The sequence below is a fragment of the Kryptolebias marmoratus genome, linkage group LG23, assembly GCF_001649575.2.
Source record: "Kryptolebias marmoratus isolate JLee-2015 linkage group LG23, ASM164957v2, whole genome shotgun sequence".
NCBI classification, from domain to species: domain Eukaryota; kingdom Metazoa; phylum Chordata; class Actinopteri; order Cyprinodontiformes; family Rivulidae; genus Kryptolebias; species Kryptolebias marmoratus.
In genome coordinates, this window is record NC_051452.1 from 12,901,116 (window position 1) to 12,904,894 (window position 3,779).

A 3,779-nucleotide genomic window follows, 5' to 3' on the forward strand; every position below is an offset into this window, starting at 1 on the left:
CTGAATTTAGTGAAAACAAATTGTAATTTAAATCACCTTAGCTTCTCCAGTCTACAGTTTGGACTCTCCAGTCCAGCAGACAGAATCTTCACTCCTGAATCCTGCAGGTTATTTCTGCTCAGGTCCAGTTCTGTCAGGTGGGAGGGGTTGGACTTCAGAGCTGAGGCCACCACTTCACAGTGAGTCTCTGAGAGTCCACAGTCAGAGAGTCTGTCAGGAGACAGAAAAAGAAACTGATTTTGTCTGGATAAATTACAAAAGGGAGAGTCTCAAAGAGAAAACTACCCTATCCTCCATCCAATCTCACCCCCTCCCCTGCCAAACGAGAAAACACAGACCCTTTTCTGACTAGGGCCCAAAGTTATTAGTCAAGAGGACTGAGCTGCAGTCAGAGCCTCTCAGACAGAAGGAGAAGCTCAAAGGCAGAGATGAAGTCTGAGACGCACACTGAGGACTTTCTTGACGAGGTAAGCTATCCATTATTTGTTTTAAAAGAGAAAAAACAAAACAAAACATGTTTCGGGTAAAATATGAATTAAAACTCAAATGAGTGGGTCAACTCAAATGCAAATACCCAGCTAACATTAGCCTGTGTATTTTTTTGTTGACAAACATGAAATTGCTAACATTAGCAAGGCAGTTGACCAGACTCCAGGATGCTCTGCTCTGTTCACCATAGCATCCAAGGGAAAGCTGTCAGTGCAACAAATTGAAGAGTGCCACAGAAAGGTTGAAAGATTACAACATATATTGCCTCTTAAAAGAATCAGATTTGTTAGGAACCAGAATCGTTTAAATTCAAACAATGCCCAACTCTACCTAGGAGGACCCAGAAGACATGTCTGAACCAAGGCCTGTGTACACCTGATAGCTTTCATTTATGCCCTGAACCCTGAGGATCCTAAGGGTACTAAGGTTTTATACCAAGAAAGAGCACCACAGATGCCATTTTTGCTTTGAGGATGTTGTTGGAGAAGTACAGCCAGGGTCAGAAAGAACTTATTTGTGTCTTTGTGGATTTAGAAAAAGCCTACGACAGGGTGCTGAGGGAGGAGCTGTGGTGTTGTATGAGGAAATCTGGAGTGGCAGAGAAGTATGTTAGACTGATACAGGACATGTATGAGGACAGCAGGACAGTGGTGAGGTGTGCTGTAGGAGTGACAGATAGCTTCAATGTGGAGGTGGAAGTGCATCAAGGATCGGCTCTGAGCACCTTCTTGATTGCTTTGGTGATGGACAGACTAAGAGATGAGGTCAGGCAGGAATCCCCGTGGACTATGATGTTTGAAGATGACATAATGATCTGTGGTGAGAACAGGAAGCAGGTGGAAGAGAACTTGGAGAGGTGGAGGTATGAACTTGAAAGACAAGGGATTAAAGTCAGCCACAACAAGACAGAGTGCATGTGTGTGAATGAGAGGTAGGCAGGAGGAACAGTGAGGCTACAAGGAGCAGAGGTCACAAAGGTGCAGGAAAACAGGGAGTGTGGTAAACAGGTGAAGAAGAGAGTCCAGGCAGGATGGAGTGGATGGAGAAAAGTTTCAGGAGTGATTTGTGACAAAAGGGTGGCAGCAAAGGTCAATGGAAAGGTTTACAAGTCAGTGGTGAGAGCAGTTATGTTGTTTGGTTTGGAGACAGCTGGACTGACAAAAAGACAGGAGACAGAACTGGAAGTGGCAGAGCTGAAGATGTTGAGGTTCTCCTTGGGAGTGACATGGATGGACAGGATTAGGAATGAGGTCATCAGAGGTACAGCACAGGTTGAACAACTGGGTGATAAAGTTAGAGAGGCCAGACTGAGATGGTTTGGACATGTGAAGAGGAGAGACAGTGGGTATATTAGTAGAAGGATGTTAGAGATGCAGCTGCCAGGAAAAAAGACAAAGAGGAGACATATGGATGCAGTTAGAGAGGACATGGAGGAAGTTGGAGTGTGGACAGAGGACACAGAGGACAGAGATAGATGAAGGAGGATTACTTGCTGTGGCGACCTCTGAAAAAGGACATATAAGATAAGGAAACTAGACTATCCATAGAAAATCCACACATCTACAAGGAGAATATGCAAACTCCACACAGAAAGGCTGAAACAGGGTTTGAACCTACGACCTACTTGTTGTGAGGCGACAGCTCTAACCGCTGCTCTTATGTGCTTCTGCACTGATATGAGAAAAATATTATTTTACCATTTGGGTGGAGGGAAGGAGCATATCAATGTATCAATATCAGCAACACTGGCTTTACTTGGCATCTAATCGATACCTAATCTTGCAATATCACACACACAACTATTTGCAACCAAGTAACCATGAAGACAGGCAGATGTGGAGCAGTTTTTAAATAATGGTCATTCATCATCAGCAGGGTTTTTAGTTCTGGACATTTGCCTTAGATGTTTTCTGTCAAAGGAGAGCTCCTGTGCAGGTGTCAAACTACAGGCCTAGCACTCTTAAGAGAAATTGGAGATGCCTTCAGCAAACTTTAGATAGGCTTGAAACAGGTTAAAGATGACCACAGTGACTTTGTGACTATTACGACACAAAAAATAGTTGCATTAATTTTTTTTAACATACTCTAAACTCAAGCGACAGGGATGTGTGATTCTGTGACTTACATGAGGAAGTTCAGACATTTGGGAAACTCCATGAACTCTGATCAACTCCTCACAGCCCAGTGAGATACCACCTTTAAAAAGACTATTAATTTTTGCATTATAGTCATGTTTCAAGCTAAATGTTTGACTCTAATTCGTATCATAGGACCCTTCAAGAGTGTCATTAAACATTCATCCTATGTAAAAGGGAACAAACAGCCACTGGGTAGTTTGGTATTGTTGTGTGCAGCACACTGAACAAAGAGCAGAGAAAGTAAAGATGAGAGCTGTCTGAGGAAATCAAAGAAAAGATTCTACATATCCATGTTAAAAGGTAAAGGCCAACTCCAAGCAGCTTCATATTATACTGAGCACAGCAGACAATTTTAGAAAAAAGTAGAAGGATCGTGGAATGGTAGCCAATCTCCCAGGACATGGATGTAAAAGGAAAGGCAACCCCAGGTTGATCAGATGGATCATGTAGATGGTAAACAAAAGAAAAAGAGCCAAGAAAACCATCCAAAGCCTTTCAAGTTGACTTCCAAAGTCAAGGCACATTACTTTCTGATCACATCATCTGTCACATTTTGAAACATAATGGGCTCCTACATTGGCAGAAAGACACACAAAGGCAACTCGGGAATTCACCAAAGTGCATATTGTCAAGCTTGAATTTTCTGCGACTAATGAGACAAAACAACTCTTTATAAATGCAACTCTAGCAAACACTAATTTATAAACCTCTACATTATCACATTTAATAATCATTGACAAAATAATAAAAACAAAATCTCTGGTGATTTAAAGAGAACCAAGAGGAGCTGAATATAGCATCCAGTTTTATAACATCAACATTCAACTTTAGAAATGGGTTCAATTAGAGTCATTACAATACACAGTTCATTTAAATTTTACTTATTTCGAAACATGTCAGTGTATTTATACTTACTGGGCATTTTTGGAGGTTTTGATCACTGGCAGCAGCCTCAGAACAACCTCCTTGTTGGTAGAATATTTCTTTGGGTCAAACTGAACCAGAATTTTTCCTGATGTCAATAAGATGAAGGCCAGAGCTGACCAATGAGCAGGAGACAGTTTATCTGTGAAGAGACTNTCCTGAACTCAGAGACTGTTGGATCTCCTCCACTAGAGAACCATCATTCAGTTCATTCAGACAGTGGAACAG

At 41.8% G+C, this 3,779-nt stretch overlaps 1 protein-coding gene across 3 annotated transcripts in view; it reads right to left on the reverse strand.

Moving 5' to 3' along the window:
* Window positions 1-3,779, reverse strand: part of LOC108251540 (ribonuclease inhibitor-like) — a 157,365-nt gene that overhangs the window by 34,291 nt on the left and 119,295 nt on the right. The window contains exon 4 of one of the 3 annotated variants that reach the window (XM_037973840.1): window positions 37-210. The exons of the other annotated variants lie outside the window; for them this stretch is intronic. Within the exon in view, the coding sequence (XP_037829768.1) occupies window positions 37-210 (174 nt within the window). The remainder of the gene's footprint in view (window positions 1-36; window positions 211-3,779) is intronic. 3 annotated transcript variants of the gene reach the window in all.